Source organism: Neophocaena asiaeorientalis, unplaced genomic scaffold (genome assembly GCF_003031525.2).
Source record: "Neophocaena asiaeorientalis asiaeorientalis breed wild unplaced genomic scaffold, Neophocaena_asiaeorientalis_V1.1 scaffold396, whole genome shotgun sequence".
Classification (NCBI taxonomy): Eukaryota; Metazoa; Chordata; class Mammalia; order Artiodactyla; family Phocoenidae; genus Neophocaena; species Neophocaena asiaeorientalis.
The window spans coordinates 3713782-3733406 of record NW_020172455.1 but is presented as its reverse complement, the minus strand read 5'-3'; the positions used below and the strand labels follow the sequence as shown (position 1 = coordinate 3733406).

At 42.1% G+C, this 19625-nt stretch overlaps 1 protein-coding gene and 1 pseudogene across 1 annotated transcript in view; both read right to left on the bottom strand.

Annotated features, from left to right (window-relative positions):
* Positions 1–19557, bottom strand: part of ADAM17 (ADAM metallopeptidase domain 17) — a 52661-nt gene extending 33104 nt beyond the window's left edge. Inside the window, exons 1-2 of the mRNA XM_024737684.1 lie at positions 19308–19557; positions 7916–8048 (exon numbers count right to left, since the gene is read on the bottom strand). Coding sequence (XP_024593452.1) covers positions 7916–8048; positions 19308–19404 — 230 coding nt within the window. The 5' untranslated portion in view covers positions 19405–19557. The remainder of the gene's footprint in view (positions 1–7915; positions 8049–19307) is intronic.
* Positions 3502–4962, bottom strand: LOC112394770 (ubiquitin-conjugating enzyme E2 Q1 pseudogene; annotated as a pseudogene).
* Positions 19558–19625: the final 68 nt, after the last annotated feature.

Here is a 19625-nt window from a genome sequence, read left to right as displayed (position 1 = left end):
ATTCAAAGAGCTTATATATTCATCTTTTCTGGAGACTCGGAAAAATAAAGAAACACAACTGGATAGTTTAAGCTGGAGTTCTGCTTATCTTAAAAATCTAGGGAAGACTGATATTACTGGATACCTTTTATTGAACACCTACTCAGTGCTAGCTGCTCTGTACGCTGTCTCCACCTCACACAGTAAAAACTGAGATTAATCAACATGCTCAAGGTTCCACAGCTGATAAACAGAGGAACTGAACACTGAACTTGGTTTTTACTTCAAACGCCTGCACTCCACTGCCTCCAGCAATCAGCTGCTCTTACTGCTGCACAAAATTAAATATGCTACTTTCCATGTTTAAAAGCAGCCATGCTTCTTTTCTCCTTCTAAAGAGAACTTACCTTGAAAAAAGTAATCCACAGTTACCATGAGGAAAATAAGTATCAGGTATCCAACAAAGATGTCAAAATACACACTCCAGTTCTTTAGTTGGTTTAAATACTCTTTTTTTTTTTTTTTTTTTGTGGTACGCAGGCTTCTCACTATTGTGGCTTCTCCCTTTGCGGAGCACAGGCTCCGGACGCGCAGGCTCCGCGGCATGTGGGATCCTCCCGGACCAGGGCACAAACCCGTGTCCCCTGCATCGGCAGGCGGACTCTCAACCACTGCGCCACCAGGGAAGCCCTAAATACTCTCTTGTACAAGCTTCATTCCTGACATCAAAACTGGACATGGTGAGCAAGAATTTTCAATGATCATTTACAAAATTCTTTCAATGTACCCAAGAACACCAAAGATAAAGTAAAGGTATGGTTTTTATCTCAGCCACAGGAACTAATTTTGTCAGCTATGGTGTTGAAAATATAAAATGTTACAGGTTTGGTAAATCAAAACTGCCAGGAAGAATCCAGAGTGGGACTATCTCCATGGCAACACTTTTTTAACTTTTTGAGCATAACAAGGTAACTTCAGTTTGTTTGTGGTTTTTTTTAATGGTCATTGGGAAGGAGACACAATAGAACATAATCTCAGAAAACCTTGGAACATTTTCTCCTGCTACCTTAAAACGTACCTTCCCACACACAGTTATGATTTTTTTGCCCTGTCAGTTATGCTGAGAACTTTGAAAAGAAAAGCATCCCTCCTGGGAATTCCCAGTGGTTAGGACTCTGTGCTTTCACTGCCAAGGGCGCGGGTTCGATCCCTGGTTGGGGAACCAAGATCCTGCGAGCCGGGTGGCACGGCCAAAAACAAACACAAGAAAACAGAACAACCACCACCACCAAAAAGAGCATCCCTCTTATGAATGCCTTATTAGTTAGTTTTAGACTCTCTAGGAGTCTCAATACTACTTTTGCTTAATGTTCTTTCCAGGAAAATCACTAGAATTGCACTCTTCATTTTCTACATTAATCTTCTATGTCGTAAAGAAAAGGACCAAGTGTTGGTAAAATTCCTGTTTTTTGAGTTTCCAATCTTCACCTTTGAGCTATAAAACCTCCAACAGGATATGTCAGTCAGAACTTATAGTTTACTTTATCCTTCCCAAATTAGGTGAAATCGTGTACTTACAGACTTCCTTTAGCAATTTATCTTTCTGACTTTTAAGGATTTACAGTGACTACAAACTGGTGTTAATCAGTCTGAATTATCATTATTTTCGTATCTTTTTCTGGGGTATATACTGTAAAATGATCACCACAATAAGTCTAGTTAACATCCATCACCGCACAGTTTTTTTTCTCGTGATGAGAACTTTTAAGATCTACTCTTTTAAGGTCTAACTTTCAAATATGTAGTACAGTATTATTAACTATAGTCACCATGCTATACATCATTACATCCTCATAACATGTATGTTATAACTGGAAGTCTGTACCTTTTATCTATTTTTTTTATAGTGTTTTATTTATTTTTGGCTGCGTTAGGTCTTAGTTGCAGCACGCAGGCTCAGTAGTTGCGGCGCGCAGGCTCAGTTGCCCCGCAGCATATGGGATCTTAGTTCCCCGACCAGGGATCAAACCTGCGTCCCCTGAAATGGAAGGTAGATTCTGAACCACTGGACCACCAGGTAAGTCCCCATCATATCTATTTTTAATGGTCCATTTAGCTGGGTATATATCTCTCTCCTTCCTTCCTCCCTCTTTCTTTGTGGCTACATTGGGTCTGCATTGCTGCACGCAGGCTTTCTCTAGCTATGGCGAGCTGGGGCTACTCTTCATTGCAGAGCACAGGCTTCTCACTGCGGTGGCTTCTCTTGTTGCAGAGCATGGGCTCTAGGCGCACGCGGGCTTCAGTAGTCGCGGCTTGCGGGCTCTAGAGCGTAGGCTCAGCAGTTGTGGTGCTCGGGCTTAACTGCTCTGCAGCATGTGGGATCTTCCCAGACCAGGGCTCGAACCCATGTCCCTTGCACTGGCAGACGGATTCTTAACCACTGTAACACCAGGGAAGTCCCCACTTTCATTTCTTTATCAGTTCTAGCCCTCTTCAAATATTTTGAGATATTTCACTTTTTGTTTGCTTGTTTGTTTTGTAACAACAGAATTTCATTTCTCGTGGTTCTGGAGGCTGGGAAGGCCAGGATCAGGGTGCTGGCAGATTCAGTGTCTGGTGAGAACCCACTTCCTGGTTCAGAGACAGCTACCTTCTCACTGTGTCCTCACATGGCAGAAGGGATGAAGGAGTTCTCTGGGGCCTCTTTTATTTCATGTTTTATTTTATTTTATTTTTTGGCCACATGGCATATGGGATCTTAGCTCCCTGACTGGGGATCGAACCCATGCCCCCTGCAGTAGAAGTGTGGAATCTTAACCACTGGACCACCAGGCAAGTCCCTGCAGCCTCTTTTAAAAAGGCACTAATCTCATTCGTGAGGGTTTCACCCTCATGACCTAATCACCTCCCAGAGGCCCCGCCTCCTAACACCATTGCATTGGGGGTTAAGATTTCAACAGATGCATTTGTGGGGACACACACAGTCTACAGCAGTCATTTTCACAGTGGACCACCAGGTCAAAGGGGCATAAACACCCTCCAGTTTCTGTTTCTCCTGAGGCCTGGGAATTCATCTCTTCCTAGGTTCCTGTGTATATTTCTTTTCTTTTTTTATTGAAGTATAGTTTATTTACAATATTGTGTTAGTTTCAGGTACACAGCAAAGTGATTCAGTTATATATAAATATATATATATACATCTATATTTTTTCCCCTATTCTTTTCCATTATAGTTTATTATAAGATATTGAATATAGTTCCCTGTGATACACATAAATCTTTTATTTTATATACAGTAGTGTGCATTCTGTAAATCCCATAATCCCAATTTATCCACCCCCTTCCTCTTTGGTAACCATAAGTTTGTTTTCTACATCTGTGAGTCTGTTTCTGTTTTCCAAGTGAGTTCACTTGTACTAATTTTTAGATTCCACATATAAGTGATATATAATAGGTATAACTTTTTCCAAAAAATTATAACATTATCAAAATAGTATTAAAACAATATTTGTATTATTTTTTTCAAATTAACAAACTGTAATTGTTTTCCCAAAGATACATTTTTTTTCATATACACCCATCATACACTGTAACCCAAAAAAGCAGTGTACATGAAATAAGAGAAAATAAATTAAAAATCCTTACCAAAGCATAGGTAAGGAGGCTCTAGGCTGGAGCACAGCTGAGTTTCCAGCAATATAAGGAGGCTTAAAAGTTTCTTTTAAGAATGCCTGCTAGCAAGGGCTCCAGCCAGGTGGTTGGTTGGTCTGTAAGTCAGTCTTGAGTACTTGAAACAGTTCTGTGGTTTTTGTTTTCTTTTTCTTAGCATTTAGAATAGCCATCATTGTCCTGCAATAGGCAGAGCTATTACGTCCAGGAAAAATGAGGGAGGGAACCACAGAGGCAGCGTGAGATCCAAATACAGCATTCAAAGGTAATTGGTCCAGTGGTGCCTAGGGAAGGAGGAAGGGGATGGCACTCCCGGGTTAGCCATCTTCCTTCAGGGGTGTGTACTAGCCGTTTTCTTCATGGATCTGCACCAAGGACTTGTAGGACTGCTGTGCTCTTGTCAGGCTGTATTGAGATTTGCTGGCTCCAAACTGCACTCGTGCTTTTCCCTTCACCAGTGTGGCACTGATCTTCATGATCACTGACTCTATTCACTGCTCCAGCCCTGCTTGGTGAGAAGTTCCATGCAGATGGCACCTCCGCCCAGAACATACCCCCAGGAGAGGACTGGAGACACAACCCTGACAAACGGCGCCTCAAAGGCAAAGTTATCTTTAAAAGAAAAGTTAAGTAGAATGAAGTCAGCTCCTTTTTTCTCTTTGAGGATCTGGAGATCATTGTGCAAAGTGCTGTCCTGGTCAGCTTTGAGGAGTCTGACATTCCAATCATACAGACTGTCATTCACGAGTTCGACTGCATAGTTTCCACCTCTGAAACTCTGTGATGGGTATATATCCCTGAGCTCCTTCATCAGCCGGTCAGTAGCCTGCACCGAGACAGACACCGCACCATTTAAGTAATCTTGCCTCCGGTTCTTTTAAATTTTCTCTGGTATGGCCAAGTCTTCTTTTCCGATGCCGTCATCTTCAGACTTCTTGCCCTCAGCTGGCTCTTCTTTCATTTCATAGTGATCAGCAGCCAAGTTAGGGTCATCGGACTCCACTGACCAGATGGGGGCACAGCAGGGTACGACTCCATGATGTTGCAGTGGATGCAGACGGGATCCCCAGGCACTGACCCCCGTGGGGGGAGATGCGGTTCAGGCGGTTCGGCCCCAGCCAGCAGGAACTCGCAGCTCAGCTCGTCCAGGCAGGCGCTGGCAAGGCGGAAGCGCTCGTGGCTTCCCTGGCCCCCCGGCTGCTGCCCCTGCGGCTGCCCCTGCGACTGCGGCTGCCCCTGCGGCTGCTGCATCCTCCACTCTGCTCCGGGGCCAGCGAGCCGGGAGCCTCCGGCCTCCACCGCCACCGCCCTCATTACTTTAATAGTAATACTATTTCTTGATTTATAAAAAAGAGGGACTATAACTTCTGGGTAAATTTCAAAGTTTTTTTTCCCCATAAGATTACTCTTTAACTCATCATACAATCTCTCAGTGTTTCCATGCTTTTTCAACCATTAATAATCACATCAAAATTTAATGTTATGATCTTAAATTATTTTGCTTTCATCTACCATCTAAAAACAGAACATCTCATTTACCATCACCATCAAATAATGAGTGGCTTCATATAGGCAGTACAGCCCTCTACAATTTGATCATTTCAAGTATCCCATTTTTTTTTTCTTTTAAGCTTCAATAACACAGTATAACAGAAAAGAAAGGGTATGGGCTTTGGATTCTGACATACCTGACTCAAATCCCGCCTCCACCACCGACTTGCTGTTTGATCTCGGCCTTAACTTCTGAACCTAATTTATCTTCATCTATAAGTGGAAGTAATACCAACTACTAACTGAAGAGTTTTGAGGGTTAAATGAAATTAACTACTTTAAAGTACCCGGTACAAAGTTCTCATATATTGTTAGATACATTTCCTGTTAAACATTTAAGATGAAAATTTAAATTTCTCTGCTTCCTTACACAGAGGGAAGATAAGGAGATGTTGTTTAACATTTCCTTAATGAATCAATGGCATCTATGAAACACGAAAGAGAAGTATGTTAGGCTATGGCAGTGTCTGACCCTAGAGTAAGGATTCTACAGGCTACCTCAAGTCTAACTTCAAAAGAAACCCAGAAAACTAAACTTTGAGTTCATATCATTTTAAAGTCTTCTCCCGTCCTCCTTTGCTCCTACTCATTTCTTGCTGCTACGTCTCCACTCCTTTGTCAAACTCTTCATCAGCATAGCAGAAATAACACAAGTTTTGGAAGTCAGACTTGTGTTCAAACCCTTTAACTTCCACTTTCTAGCTGAGTGACTTTGGGCAACTTACCTAACCTCTCTGAGCTTCAGTTTTTCTTTGCCTTCAAAAAGGGAGTAACAAAGACTTCTATGCAAAGTATGGTGAGAATTAGAGATAATATATGTAAAGTGCCTACTGAAGTAAATACCTGATAAACTACAGCTATTATTAATATCACCACTCTGCTCAAATTTGCTATAGATGAAACTAGATAACCTATACTGCAATATTTTGACATAAAATCCAACAAAAAGAAATCATTCAAAAATAATCTTCCCTGGTGGCGCAGTGGTTGAGAGTCCTCCTGCCGATGCAGGGGACACGGATTCGTGCCGCGGAGCGGCTGGGCCCGTGAGCCACGGCCGCTGAGCCTGCGCGTCCGGAGGCTGTGCTCCGCAACGGTAAAGGCCACAACAGTGAGAGGCCCGCGTATCGCAAAAAACAAAAACAAAAACAAAAATAATCTAAGGATGATGGCAATAACTAGGAAAAATAAAAAGATATAGTAAAAATATTTGCATAAAATATCAGTAACACATGTGATGATGGATTCATTTCCTTAATACCAAGCACTACTACAATTCAGTAACACAAAGGATAAACCCAATAGAAAAATGGTAAACGGATACGAAAAGGCAGACAGAAAAATAACTTATAAACACATGAAAAGATCAATTTTACACAAAATTAAAATCAAAACATTTGTGAGGTGCCATCCCCTTTCAGAGCAAGAAAAGTCAAAGGCTGATAAAACCTAGTATTGGCAAAAGGATAACAAGAAGGAGGTAAACTCACACACTGTTGCCAGAAGAATAAATTGGTCTAATGTCTTTAGGAGGAAACATGTCAACATCCATAAACATTTATAATATGTATACCCTTGATCCAGTACAGTAATTCACCTTTTAAGAATGTATCCTATAAAAATACCTAGATATGGTAAATGCATAAAGATATTCACTGGAGCACTTTGTTACAGGAAAAAAAATCACTTTGATTAAACAGTATCCATCTGTACGGTACTACTCAACAAACTGTCATAATTTTATGCAATAGGAAAATTTATGCAGCTGTTAAAAATGAGGTAAATCTATGTTATCTGTATCACCTACATATATATAGATCTATATGCAAAAAATATGCATTAAAATCTTTTGGAAGTTTATACAGGAAACTTTCTGGGTCTGGGAAGTAAAAACTTCTCACACCCTCTATAGTTTGTTTTGTTTTTTGCCACGCCACACAGCATGCAGGATCTTAGTTCCCTGACCAGGGATCAAACCTGTGCCCCCTGCAGTGGAAGCGTGGAGTCTTAACCACTGGGCCACCAGGGAAGTCCCTCTGTAGTTTGTTTTTTAAATCAGGTGCATATATTACTTTTATATATGTGTTGGAGAAGGCTTACCCTATGTGTAAAGAAAAAGCCCATTTATATGCTCCCAATGTTTGTTATTTGATATTAGTAAAGCTCCCTAAAAACACTTTAGAAAGAGGCCTGTTATTATCTAACACATTTACATCTGCAAAACATGAGATATTAAAATTAATGCCCAAATAGACCACAACTATCAGTTTGTGCTATGACATAAGAGCAATTCAATGTGGAAAGAGACCCAGCTCACCACTAGGCTGTGGAGTCCTAAACAAATCCTTTATCTCTAAAGCTCAGTGTCTTCATATATAAAATTAAGACAGTACTTAGTAGAAGGTGGACAATTCTAAAGTAGCACAAAAGTATTATAATCATTCAATTAATTAAAATTCTTTGTTAGAATTCCAAAAAATAAATAAATATACCATCATTAATTCCTTTGGAATACACATCTACTTGTTAAAAAACAGTCATTATATGAATCTTAGAATAAGCACTACACCATTATAAGAACCATGACAGACTATAATTATATTACAAATCTTTAAAATGTAACTTCTAAGATTTAATTAGACACTCCAATTTTTCTGCTTTTACCAAACCAAGTTCCTCATTGCCCCAACATTATTCTATGAATAATTCAAATTACCTTTTCAAGGCTGAAAAAATTAGTAGTGTTTCTAAGTGTGTTGAAGCCTGTAGATCCCTTTTTCTTACAGAGTGCTGTTGGATATTCGATAAAGAGAGGATATCGTAGTCTGAGAGCAAAGAATCAAGCTTTTCTGAAATAAAGGTAAAAAGGTTATTAACATCTAAACCTACTAATCAATTGTAATATCATTAAAATGAGTCAGACAACAAACTCTTCCTGATGTAATGCCCCAGCACGACCTACAAAATACTCTTACCAAACACAAACATATACACACACACACACACACACACACACACCAGTTTTTAAGACAAAAAGGGATTAGAGGTTGCCAAATTAAATAACAACTTTAGGAAGTAATCAGCCACACCCAAAATGTTCCATTCCTGCAAAACAAATGACCCAATTTCTCCAGGAAACGAATGGCATGAGAAAGAAGGGAGGTGGAGACAGAAGGACTTAAGAATACAGCAAGCAAGCCAGTGTGTGAGCCATTTTGGATCCTAGGCCAAGCAAATCAGTTGTGGAAAGATATCTGTGACAATCAGGGAAATGTGAACATGAGTCCATGTTCATATTAGATGCTAATAATTTTGATATCTCAGAGAGTATCACAGTATGCAGTGAACTAACTTCTAAATTCAAGGCATTTCTGGCTTGTATGGTTAGAATTTTTAAGATCAAGCCTGCCAACTTGACCTGCCCACTTGGGCTACATCAATTCCTTATCAGTTGATGTACAGTAACAAAGAGCAACAAATGTATTAATGGTCTGAGGAAACCAAACTGGGAAAGTAAATCTTTTACAGAAAATCTTTTATAGAAAAACCACATATTCCAAATTAGAGAGCAAAGAAGTGGTAATATCCCTATCATTGTTGCCCTCAACAGACACAGCAGAATATCAATCCACCAGACAGCAGGAAGTATAAGTGGTAAGACCAAACCAATCCCTAGGAAAAGAAAAACATTAATTATTTTACCAGGCTGACTTGGAACCCAGGAAAAGCAAAGATGGACTGCCCCAAAGATAGAACAAGCACAAATAAGTTTTTATTTGGTATAGAGCAAGAGAAAACACTATAGAGTATATGCTACCCCCATAAGTCACTCTTTATCAACAGCAACTCAGCTGTCTCTCCTACAATCAGGAGGATTTTGGAAGACAATTTTGGTGACTTAAGTCCCTGTAAAAACTGTCTAAAAATATTTGAGCTGATGCTTTCCTTTTCTCTCAGCAAATATCACTGGAGAAGCAATGGTATTCAAAATCATTCCACTGGACTTAGAATGTCCTCAAAATATAGCAGCAGGAGCTTAAAATACAAGTGTGTTGCTACTGCAGTTAAATATGCTCACAAAACCATTTTTAAAAGAAAGAATCCACCCAATACTTTTCACCGTCCTCTTCCCCTGAATATCCTCAATTGGCTCTTTCATCCGTTCATTCACTGCTGTGTGCCAGGCCCTGGTCTAAGTACTGAGATACAGCACTCAACACAGCCAAGTCCTTGCCTAAAGCAGCACTCATTTTAGTGGGAGAGACGGACAATGCAAAAGAAAATCCACGTCAGTGCCATGGTGTGAAAACAGGACAGCAGAGAAGCAGTGGGAAAGGCCAACTTATACAGAGTGGTCAAAGAAGGAAAAATGCCCCACTGTCACACAATACTCAAGCAAATGTGAAGAGACACACTACTATATGGTTAAAGCAATTTAATCAAAGTCCACTCAAGGCTCTAACTCAAGATAAGATTAAAGTGGTAGCAAATTTCACACTTGCTGGGTACCACCCATTTTCTGTTAACAAAAATTTCCTTTTAATTTTAATCCAGAGGAAAGCTGTTTCAGAAGGCATCAATCTCTTTTATGCCAATGGATGTTTATTGGTGATTTGGCCTTGCTAATTACAATGCTTTGAGGCACCAATGAAAAATCTTCAAGCAGCTTATCATTTATTCAACAATTTTTGAGTGTTTTGTTTCCCACAAGACACCATACTAGGTGTTCTATGTTATCTACACAAACACCTTGGGGTATTTTCCCCATTTTACAAATGAAGAAACAGACTGGGAGAGAATAGTATCACAAAGCTAACGAAGCACAGTACTAGGATATGAACTGGGGCCAGTCTGGCTGAAAACCCCAAGCTTTATTGATTTCAACTTTTGAAACTGCTTAAAAATAGCCTACCTCTTCCTGCACCTTCCACTTCTTGGCCTCCTACATTTTGACATGTCAATCAAACATGACCATGCCTCCCTCTGAATTCTGAAGCTTTCTGTTTACACCTTTTTTTCTGGCATTTTTTAGTTGTATTTGTCTTATCTCACAAATAGACTGTAAAATGGCCAAAAATGAGCTGTTTTAAAATCACAGTATTCTTACCTCACAACACCTGGCACAGAACCTTGCACAAAACAGCACTCGTTTGCTCAAATTCTCAATGCTGATACAATCCTTTAGCTCTTCGACTTCCCTGATACAGGCTGGTACACAGACTCAGTTTCATTCAAGATCATAATCACTGCCACTGAGAAACTTAACCTCAATTCTATAGTTTCACTGTCAACAATAGAGGCCAGCTGTTCTCAAAGAGTGCTCGCTACAAGCAGTCACCGCCTGGGAACTTGTTTCCCATCCCGGTCCCCCTCAATGGGAAATTCCAGGTGCAGGGCCCAGCCATCTGTGTTCAACATGCCTTCCAGGTGATGCTGATGCACTACTCCAGTCTGAGAACCACTGAACTAGGCTCAACTAAGGAAATAAAGTGAAGAAAAAGACCTTTAAGCACAAAGATGTTCACTGTTCAGCCTTGTATTAGTTTTAAGAAAACTGGAAACGCAGTAAATTAATACCTGGCAAATAGAGAAGTTATAGCATTTCCAAATGACCAAAAAAAAAAAAAATGCAATCATTTAAAATGCTGTTAACAACAGGTTTTAAGAACATGAGGAAACACTTATAATATTAAATAAACAAAGGTAGATTTTAAAAACTGTTCATACTGCATGACCTTAACTATGTATACAAATAGGGCTAGAAAAAAAATAAGAGCAAGACAGTAACATCTTTGGTTATCCTTAGGTATTTTTCTATAATAAGCACTTTTTAAATGCAGCTTGCTAAAGCACTTTAAAATACTTAATATGTTTCACTTGTAATTTACTCCTTCTAATAACGAGAGGTCTCAAATTGGACTTCCGGGAGCCATTACAAACAGTGTGGTAAATGCTCTCTCTTTGTCCAACACCCTGAGCTCCTGCTCTTGCAGATAACCTCTCAGATGCTCAGTATTTCACTGCACTTTACTTCCAAAATTCCAACCATCGGTAATCCAATTTTCTATAGCTTTTTCAACAGAATTTATATTTCCCCCCATCCATATCCAAAAATCTTAAGTATAAACCACTAAACTTCTTACAGTAGAGTTTATGACAGTTTATACTCGACAATGCTACAAAAACTACCTTCCTTATCAGCTCAGTGTATGGTCATATTCTCCTGTTTAGAAACGCTACAGTGGCTGCCCAGCATGCTCTACAATGAGGACACTTTCCTTGCTTCCTACAAGTTGCTCCAGCGATCATCCTAAACAACTGAGCTTTTCTCATTTCGGCTGCTACAAACACATATTAGAAATCAGACATTATTCAAAAGGTCAGGCTAGAGTACTGTATTATTTAGGATCCCCTCCCCAAAGCTCTCTGCTCTTCTCTGCCACGTGTTAGTTTCCCTCACTGGGCCTCCTCTGTCTGGTCCTCCTTAGGGACCCTACCCTTACTCACTGCTTTTTTAATCTCTTCCACCCCCACTCCCATCCCTCCTTTCTTGCAAACACATTCTGCACATATTTTCCCGTTTCCACCAGACCCCACCTATTCATTTATTCAACAAAAAGTTATTGAAAACCTCCTACCTTCCAAGCACTAGGGATATTAATGGAGAGAAGGAGAGATACATTTCCAATACTGCGACTTTGGGGGAAAGAGCATCACACAAAAAATCATTATAAAGTATGTCACAAACCAAGGGAGAGGAAATGGAATTTATAGAACACAGCAGGAGCATGACCCCTGTCTGGCAAGCCAAGGATGCTTTTCCCAGGGAAACAGCACTGAAGTTAAGACCGAAAGGATGAGGAAGCAGCCAAGAGAACGAAAAGAAAGGACAGGGTTCTAAGTAGACGGCATACCTGTGCTGAGGTCCACAAGAAATACAGAACACTCAAAGAATTGAAAGCAAGTCAGTGAGGCTGGAGTGCAGAATGGCACCGCGGACATGAAGAGGTGTGAGGCTGCAGAGGCAGGCAAAGGTCTGGTCATGGAGGGTCGTGGAACTAAACAAAGGATTTTTGACTTTGGATAAGGGCAACAGCTATAAATTAGAAATTTCATTGTGACTGTGAAACCAAATGCCCCTAAAACCAAGTTCCCCTGCCAAGTTTGTGATTAGCCTCTCTCTCTATCTGAAACTTTATTCTCTTTCTTGACCTGACTCTGTTGCCCTCAGGATTGAAGAGTATCACATAAAAGGCGGGACTGAAACCAAGCAGGACCCTTCAGGGCCCTCCCAGATAAAAAAAACTTTTTTTTTTTTAATAAATTTATGTATTTTGGCTGCGTTGGGTCTTCGTTGCTGCGCACGGGCTTTCTCTAGTTGCAGTGAGCGGGGGCTACTCTTCATTGCGGTGCGCGGGCTTCTCATTGCTGTGGCTTCTCTTGCTGCGGAGCACGAGCTCTAGGCGCACGGGTTTCAGTAGGTGTGGCTCACAGGCTCAGTAGTTGTGGCTCATGGGCTCTAGAGCGCAGGCTGAGTAGTTGCAGTGCACGGGCTTAGCTGCTCTGCAGCATGTGGGATCTTCCCGGACCAGGGCTCAAACCCGTGTCCCCAGCATTGGAAGGCGGATTCTTAACCACTGGTCCACCAGGGAAGTCCCTACAAAAGCCCTTCTGTCCCCTGTTTCTGGTTTGTAGAAAAGGCTTTAGTCTCTCCGACCTTCCCCGAGTTCCAAAGAGCAGATTCAAGCAATTACTAATTAGAGAAGTGATGGAAGGCTGAAACAAAGGGAAAACGGTCAAGAAACAATAGAGAGTCCTAGCTCCTCCTCCAGGGATATACAGAACAATCTGACACAAATCTTTGAGTTGTTCTGCAGGAACTAAGACAGCCCCCTCCTCCCAAGTGGAGGATAGTGACTACAAGCTGACCACAAGCACACAGAGCCCAGACTGGTTGGAACCAGAAAGTTGATGATTAAGACTCATGAAAAACCACCCTGTTACTTCACCACCAACCAATCAGAAGAAAGTCATGCTCCCTGCAACCCTCACCCCAAACGTTGCCTTTAAAAACCATGTCCAGCCAGGAAGATGGATCTGAGACAAGCCTACATCTCCCATCTTCTCCATCTGTGCCCTCCCAATCAATAAACCTTCTTCTGCTCCAAACTCGGACATTTCCATCTGTTGGGCCTCACTGTGCGTCAGGCACATGAGCTTGGGTTCAAGAACAACTGCAGTGTGCAGAACGGGCTACAGGAGGACAAAACTGGAGTCTGGGAAATCAGCTAGTAAGCTGCTGAGCAATCCAGGTGGAGATCACTAAAAGACCCCCAGGTTTCTGGCTTGGATACCTGGGTAGACAGTGGCACCACATTCACTGAGATTTAAAAAAATACACAACTAAGAGGAGGTTTGGGGGAGGGATGTGTTGAAGAGAAAAACCATAAGCCCACTTTTGCTAAAGCCCATGATACCAAACCTAGGTTTAATACCTAACTGTAGTTTCAACCTTCACCAGAAAAGTAATCTTAACCAACAAGTTTGGAATTGTCTACTAATGAGGTAATCTGTCATAGGGGCCCCCGCCATCCCCCAGAGGAAGAAGAGGTTATCCATATGATAAAATCCTTACCAGTTCCCTTCCCCCAAAAAAGATGATGTCCTAGCCTAAAAACAATCCTTTTCTTTTCTTTCGCTAACAGATCCCTTGCCCCACCCTTACTCCTATAAAAACCTTCCATTTGGTACAAACCCTCTGAGGCCCCTTCTAGTTGCTAGAAGGGATGCTGCCCCAATTCATAAATTGCCTAATAAAGCCAATTAGATCTTCAGATTTACCCGGTTGAATTTTGGTTTTTTTTTTTGTTTTGTTTTTTTTATTTATTTTTGGCTGTGTTGGGTCTTCGTTTCTGTGTGAGGGCTTTCTCTAGTTGCGGCAAGCGGGGGCCTCTCTTCATCACGGTGCGCGGGCCTTTCACTGTCGTGGCCTCTCCTGTTGCGGGGCACAGGCTCCAGACGCGCAGGCTCAGCAGCCGTGGCTCACGGGCCCAGTCGCTCCGCGGCATGTGGGATCCTCCCAGACCAGGGCTCGAACCCGTGTCCCCTGCATTGGCAGGCGGACTCTCAACCACTGAGCCACCAGGGAAGCCCTGGGGTTTTTTTTTAGCAGGTTGATATATGGGGACAAGTGGATGCTGAAAGATTCTAAAGTTCTACACTGTATCTTGTTCCTTTATATACAGTTTGCAATTATTCATTTACATAGAACTTTTTTGCATTAAGTCATCATATGTTTGCAGTTATGTCACTGATAAATCACGTAATGATTTTAAGCACGGAAAGAGTAAATCTGTTATTCTATGATTTTCAAAATCAAGATCAGTGGTTAAAAAGCAGCTGATACTTTGTTCCTTTTTTTATGTTCTCAAAGAATAAACAGAGGGCTTCCCTGGTGGCGCAGTGGTTAAGAATCTGCCCCCCAATGCAAGGGACACGGGTTCGCGCCCTGGTCCGGGAAGATCCCACATGCCATGGAACAACTAAGCCTGTGCACCACAACCACTGAGCCTGAGAGCCACAACTACTGAAACCCGCACGCCTAGAGCCCATGTTCCGCAACAAGAGAAGCCACCGCAATGAGAAGCCCACACACCACAACGAAGAGTAGCCCCCGCTCGCCACAGCGAGAGAAAGCCTATGCAGCAACGAAGACCCAACACAGCCAAAAATAAATAAATAAGTAAAATAAAGTTCCCTTTTAAAAAAAAAAGAATAAAAGAGGAAGCTGGACCTTCAGGCCTGCAACAAACCAGCTTTCTGGATACAGATATGGAGTGGCCTATAGATCTGATAAACCTTCTTACTCTACCCTTCTCTCATACCTGAATTGTTCTGTCTCCATGATATGCTTGTATGGCCACTGACTTTTGGTACAACGACACAAAATATTCCCTTACTTCATTCATCAAGCCAAGGCAAGTTTTTAAGATAAAACTGATTTTTAAATAATGAGGTGTTAGAAGAGTCTGGGAACACTTGTGAACTTTTTACTTAACTTCTCTTTTTTTTTTTTTTTGCAATAAATTGCATCTTCCTGGAATTCAACTTGCAATTGTCATGCAGAATCCCTGTAGCACTCTGCCCACTCTCCACGCTCTGCTGCACAGAGTATGAAGAGTTCCCCCAAAATGACACAGTGTCATGCACCCACTTCTGGTGTCAGAAGTGGAAAAGATAAAGCCAGGGCTGCTGTCAAGTGTTTATTCTGCTTGTGCAGAAGACACATGAGACTTGACTGCTCTTCAATACTCCCCAAAATACGCAGGACAAGGGAGAGGCCTGGTCGGGTCACTCTGCAACAAGCCCTAAGCATGGGTGAATCCCTCCTTGGGACTAAGGGATAAGAAAAGAACAGTGCTGTTTGCTAGGCAGTGGACCCCAGAACCTGGGAACTAAAAACCTAATTTTATGGGTTTATACCAGTTAGGGAAGCTGGAGGGTGAGCTGCCTCAAATACTTCCTTATCAAGAGCCCTTCACCTGGGCTGGGACTAAACCTGGGCCAAGACTCTCCAGCAAGACCAGTCACATGGAAACTCTGAGCCAAAAATGAAAGTGAGCACAGCCCAAGGGAACCTCCAAAGAACCCTGGATTGATCCATAAGGCTCTGCAGCTGCAATGGATGCAAATTCGGGTTAAGCAATGAGATTACTTCCACAATTTCCAGTGCTGCTGCCTTTTCCTAGATTAAACCTTGTCTCCTATACACATTCTTCTAATCAAAGAGGTAAGTAATTTTGGACATATGTTTGAGGTACCTGTGAACACTGAGGTGGATACATGAGAGTGGAGCTTCAGAGAACAAGTCTAGGTCAGAGACACATATTTGGTAGTTACCCAAACAGTCAAATGGTAAGTGAAACCAGGGCAACAGATGAGACTTGTCAGAGCCTACAACTCTTATTAAAAGAGAGAAGAAAAGAAAAGGAGGTATGTGCGGAGGGAGATACCCATCTCCTTGGTTCATTTTAGGACTAAGTTAAGGGATATGTGAAAAAGCACTTCATTTCACCTCCCAATCTCTGTGAAGCCTCTTCCTGTCCCTCCCTCCCTACCCATCTTTTTCTGACTTCCCTCAAAGTATACTTCCAACCGAAAACACTCACCATCTCTCACAAATACAAAATGGTGAAGGATCTAAAATTCAACCACACTTGGCCTTGAAGGACACCTACACTTAATGTTCTGGAAAACCCCATGAAGGCCAAATGGAATTCTCCAGTTTCCCCACCATGGCTTTCTGCTTAACTCTTCTCTTTGTTCTACTCTAGAAATACAGTTTCTCTCTCTGACTAGTACAAAAGAGAACTGCGTTAAATTTCTGTTGAAGCAGGTAGGGTGGGTAAGTGTTTTAGTTTCAAAAGAATCCAGCCTGTAAGCAAAATTAACATCAAAAGACGAAGTCAGATGTCAAAATATTGAGCAAAATGATGCCGTCAATAATGAGAAATGAGCACTGCAATGTGGAGAATCCCCATGCCAATTACCAAAGGTACATTTGAAATATATGTTTCAGATGCAAATTTTCATCCCTCATCTGTGACCTACATTTTTTTTCCTTCCACCCACTATATTCTTTTATTAAAAGTAACACAGAGAAAACTCTTTTGAAATCAGTGACACTTATATACCCCAGCTATAACTTCAACAGAAGATATCATTATGACTAAGCTCAAATGACTTGTAAATTTCCTAAATTATGCAATTCATGACAGTTCAACTGAAAGCATTTTGGGTGACGTGTAGAGTACTCCAAAAGCCAGATTCTATTATACATTTTTATTCTTCAGAAAATGTTGTCAAATCCCTAATCAATATTTAGAACTGCAGTTATGGGGTTATGGTAACATTTATAGGATAAGAAGGCTATTAAACAATAAACCATGCTCTTTAACTATGAAATTATTCATTGGCCTCGACCAATTCAATCTAAATGGTAGGGTAGAGTTAAGCAACAAGCTACATCCAAAGCTATCAAACAAACACACAAAAAAGTCATTCTTCAAAAGAAAAAATACCCTCAAGCCATACATTTATCACTAATTGAATGAACCTGACAAGTCACTGCACCTTTCATAGACTCATCTCACCTGCCGCTTTATTTGAAAAACTAGACACGATCTCCAAGGTTCATTTCAATTCTAACAATCTCTAAGTGCCTCCATCAGGACAGTCCTTATTTTCTCTCTTCTCTACTTAACCTTACAGCCTGGGCTCAATATCATCACCTCCTTCAGGGAGCCTTCACTAACCTTCCCTGGATAGGTTCAGTGTCCCCTGATGAAAATAATACCCACCATAATGTCTTCTCTCACTCTCCTTCCTATTGCTCTAGAATTGTCTGTTTAGATGTCTCTATTCTACTACACCGAAAGCTTTTTGAAGATGAATGTAGTCTGATCTTTACATTTCCAATGCCACACATAAAAAACTTGCATACAGTATGTGTTCTTCAAACATGCAGTGAATAAATGGTAAGTCTATGCATTTTTCTGGCACCAGTGGTCTGCACTCTGCAAATGAAAACACACGGTCAAAGGAAAAAAAACCCTTACGATTTGTGAATGCTGAGAACTGACCTAGAAAGTAAGGTTTTCTTCTATACTATGTGCATTCCTAGGATTCGTTCTACTTATTTTTCCACTTGTGAACAAGAGAATGATAACAAAAGTGAAACAGTTGTGTTAGAGTGGTAAAAATATAACTTTAATATTTCAAAATACATGTTTATTCTTTTCATTAACGTTTACCCTTACGAAGTGGATCCTTACCCTATTCCTCCATCCTCACCACCCCTAACTCACCATTTTCCTTCAATTTGCATTAACTCATCACATCTCAGCACTTCCTACCAGGTTCTCCCTGGCCTTTCTTTAAACTAATCACCTGTAATCCATTGCAATTTGAGATAACCACAAAGCAGTCGTTCAGGTGAGAACACAACACCTTTAATACCCTCCGCCAATTACAATTTTTGTCCATTAAATAAGGAAAAAGAACTGCCAGGTAAACTAATGCAAAATTTTTATTGGCCATAAAGAAAATCTACACAGTGTCTCAATCTGCACGATACTATACTATATGGATTCATGGTGAGATTTGGGGGCCAAAACAGCCATGAAAAATGAGGCTACAACTTCTCACACTGGGAAAATATACTGTTTCATACTTTGTTACTAATTAATCAAGCTCTCTTACACGCTAACTTTTAACAGATAAAGGGCCCTAACAGGGGTCACTATACGTTTACACAAACTAACTCCCACCAAATTTCACATCTCTCAATGTTAGTCCATCCTTCAAATCCAAGCTCTTTAGAAAATCCACATGACCCTCTACTTTCTGGCCTCAAAACTGACCAAATTGGTCGTCCCTGATAATTTTTGTTTCAAATGGCAAGGAAGGCATTCACAGTAGCAGCATTACGAGCTGGCCCGGCAAGTATAAGTACCTTCCATAAGCTACAATTTAAATAACTAACACGCTTAAGATGTTCGCAAAAAGCAACTCCAAGACGAGTTCCCCAGGCACCGCCTTCCAACCAGATTACCGCCTAAGTACCTCCTACAGAAGAAAACCTAGTTCGCTTCCTTGGAGAGCCAGGAAGAGCCGTGCAGCCTTGGGCCTTCCTATCCTCCTCCACAGCCCTGCCTTTGGTAAGGACACAATACAGATTTGCTCCCGAGAAGGGCAGGGACCTGGACCACATCTCCCTCTCCGAACACGAGCCACCACCAGCCCGCCTCACCTCTGTCCGGAACACACGCCCCAAACACGAACTCAGCGGGCAGACCCCTCCCAGGCCCTCAGTCACTCCCGGAGGCTCCCTCCAGGATCCCTGCCCACCCCGAGACAAGCCCATCTCCATTCTTTCCTGAACTCTGAGGGCCACACCCCCTTGCTGCGCTGCAAACTTAGGGACGCGCCACCGTCGTCCAATACCCCGCCCCCAAACACCTGATAGATCCTGCTCCCCTGCTCTTCCCCGAAAGTTGCGCGCTCCAGGCACCCGGTGCCGGCCGAAGCCAGATCCGCAGGGTCTTTACCGAGTCGCTGGGGGGAGCCGAAGCCCGGCTCGTCCGGCGGTCGCGGCGCCAGCACGAAAGGAACCAAGCTGCTCAGGAAGAGGACACACTGCCTCATGTTCCCGGCCCGGCCAGCGGCTCCACCTCTCTGGGCAGCCTTCGCCTGACTGGGGCTCAGGACGCTGCTCACATTGGGAGAGGACGGGATCCGCCCGGCCCGTCGCCTGCAGCCTCTTACTCTCACCGCGCCGCCTACCGGAAAACTCTAGAGCCGGGCTCCAGGTTCCCGGAAGCGTAGGCAGCGTTCGGAGAGGCGGGCTCAGCCTGCTTCCGGTCGCC